At 44.9% G+C, this 2,046-nt stretch overlaps 1 protein-coding gene across 1 annotated transcript in view; it reads left to right on the forward strand.

Annotated features, from left to right (window-relative positions):
• Positions 1 to 3: 3 nt before the first annotated feature.
• MTFMT (mitochondrial methionyl-tRNA formyltransferase) overlaps positions 4 to 2,046 on the forward strand; it is a gene marked incomplete at its 5' end in the record, with an annotated part of 4,941 nt that continues 2,898 nt past the window's right edge. Inside the window, 3 exons of the mRNA XM_010717654.2 lie at positions 4 to 137; positions 545 to 757; positions 1,136 to 1,258. Of these exons, the coding sequence (XP_010715956.1) occupies positions 4 to 137; positions 545 to 757; positions 1,136 to 1,258 (470 nt within the window). The remainder of the gene's footprint in view (positions 138 to 544; positions 758 to 1,135; positions 1,259 to 2,046) is intronic.

Consider the following 2,046-nt stretch of genomic DNA (forward strand, 5'->3'; position numbering starts at 1 on the left):
CTTCTCCGCGCTTGGCGCGAGGGCCTGAAGGCGGCGGGCAACGGAGTGGGACCTCGGCGGGAGCCTCCATGGCGGGTGTTGTTCTTTGGCACCGACCGCTTCGCTGTTACTACTTTGCGTGCCTTGCAGGCCGCCAGGTACTGCTCGGAAGGCTAGACAGCAAGGTTTGGGAGGGTGGTTAGGAGGTTGGTTGGGAGGTTGGGCCGGTGATGGAGTGCGCTTTGGAGGCTTCTGGGGGAGGGCAGGGCTCAGAGGTGAGTGTGAGTGTCGGTATGGGAAGGGAGGGCAGCGGCTGTGCTTTGCAGCTGGGATCGTAGGATCACGAATAGGTCGGTGGTGAGGAAATGAGCTACAGAGGGCGAGGAAATTGATAATGGTGTCTGGGATTGAAGAGGGTTGGGCTGAGAGTCTGGGGGCCATCTGGAGGTTGGGGTGCGGAGAGGTAGGCGATGTAGAAAGGAGCACAGTGAGGGTGGGGGGTCAGCAGTCTTTGACTCTCCTTAGTTCTGCTTGCACGAGTTCTCTAATTCTTTTCCTACATCAGGGAGCCCAGCAGGGGCTTGCTTGTGTCCAGGCTGGAAGTGGTGACGCTGCCCTCCCATCTGCCCGTAGAACTGCCTGTGAAGAGCTGTGCCCGTGAGCTCCAGCTGCCTGTGCATGAGTGGCCGCAGACGGGGCCTGCGGGGCAGTTTGATGTTGGTGTGGTGGCATCGTTTGGGCGTCTCTTGAGCGAGAACCTTATTCTGCAGTTCCCATAGTAAGTGAGTTGACATCTGCAGCTGCTTTCTTAGTTAAACGAGCTCTGTTTTTGACTGTCATTGCAATCTATGCCTGTGACTTGCAGCTGGTGAGATGAACATCTTCCATGAAATTACCTGCTTATCTGAGTCCTTCTGTCATTGTAAGGCTCTTTATCATGTCGATAGAGATCTATGCAAGCATTCAACATAACCTGTTCATTCCTTCCACTTCCATGTTTACTGGGAAGTTGAAGATTACATAGTGTGAATTTCCCTTATGTGTGTATTTAAATCTCAGAAGTTCTGAGCAGGTAATTCGTGAAGTAGTTCCACTGTACTGTTGCACACACGTTAACATAAATTTCAGTTACTGTTCCTACTCAAATTCATTTCAGTGGCGTGCTGAATGTCCATCCCAGCTGCCTTCCACGGTGGCGTGGTTCTGCACCGATTGTCCACACAGTACTTCATGGTGACAAAGTGACTGGGGTAACGGTTATGGAAATAAGACCGAAGAGGTGTGTTCCCAAAACAACTCTCTGCTGCTGCTGCTAGTAATCACTAGTTGCTTTCGTTTTTGTTTTTTAAATGCCTGTTTGATATTAAAATTTGAAGCACTTAGAATATGAGACTTGCCACAGATTTAATGTGTGTAATTTGTACTCTAAGCTGCTGTGATGATGATTTAGTTCTTTAATATTTTAAAAACTAGTTTTTATTGGTGAAATTATTCCCTAGTCATGATGTCAGAATGCTATATTTTTGTACTGCTCTTTAGTAATCTTTAAATGTGTGATTAATATTGAAATCATTACGTACGTTTAAAGAATTGCAGTAATGATTCCAACCCTGTTCTTTAATTTTTAATGTTATTACAGAGAGCAGACAGATAAAATGGTCAGTGCAGATGGATTGATAGGTTTGGTATGATAATACAGAAAAGAATGGGCTTTCAGTCTTCAGAGCTGTCCACAACCTACTGTAAGAGAGAGCAAGAAACTGCTTGACTTGGGAAAAGAGGGATAATCTATTTTAGCTTCAGCTAAAGTTCAGGCTTAGATGGCTTGTGAAAATACATCATAGTTTGTTTTTTCTTTGTTAGATGATTGTCTTGATAACAGAACTCAGGAAAGTATGGACAAAATTCTTCTGAATATTTCAGGTTGTTTCTTCTGAAGTTTTATATTTCTGAACTGTAAATTGTATGTTACTGAAACTTGAGTCTTGCTTGGTAAGATGATTCCCGTTTTCCCCGTTTCATCATATGAGCCAATGTTTAAAATTTCAGTTTTGTTACTTAAAAAAA

This window comes from Meleagris gallopavo, chromosome 12 (assembly GCF_000146605.3).
Source record: "Meleagris gallopavo isolate NT-WF06-2002-E0010 breed Aviagen turkey brand Nicholas breeding stock chromosome 12, Turkey_5.1, whole genome shotgun sequence".
NCBI lineage: Eukaryota > Metazoa > Chordata > Aves > Galliformes > Phasianidae > Meleagris > Meleagris gallopavo.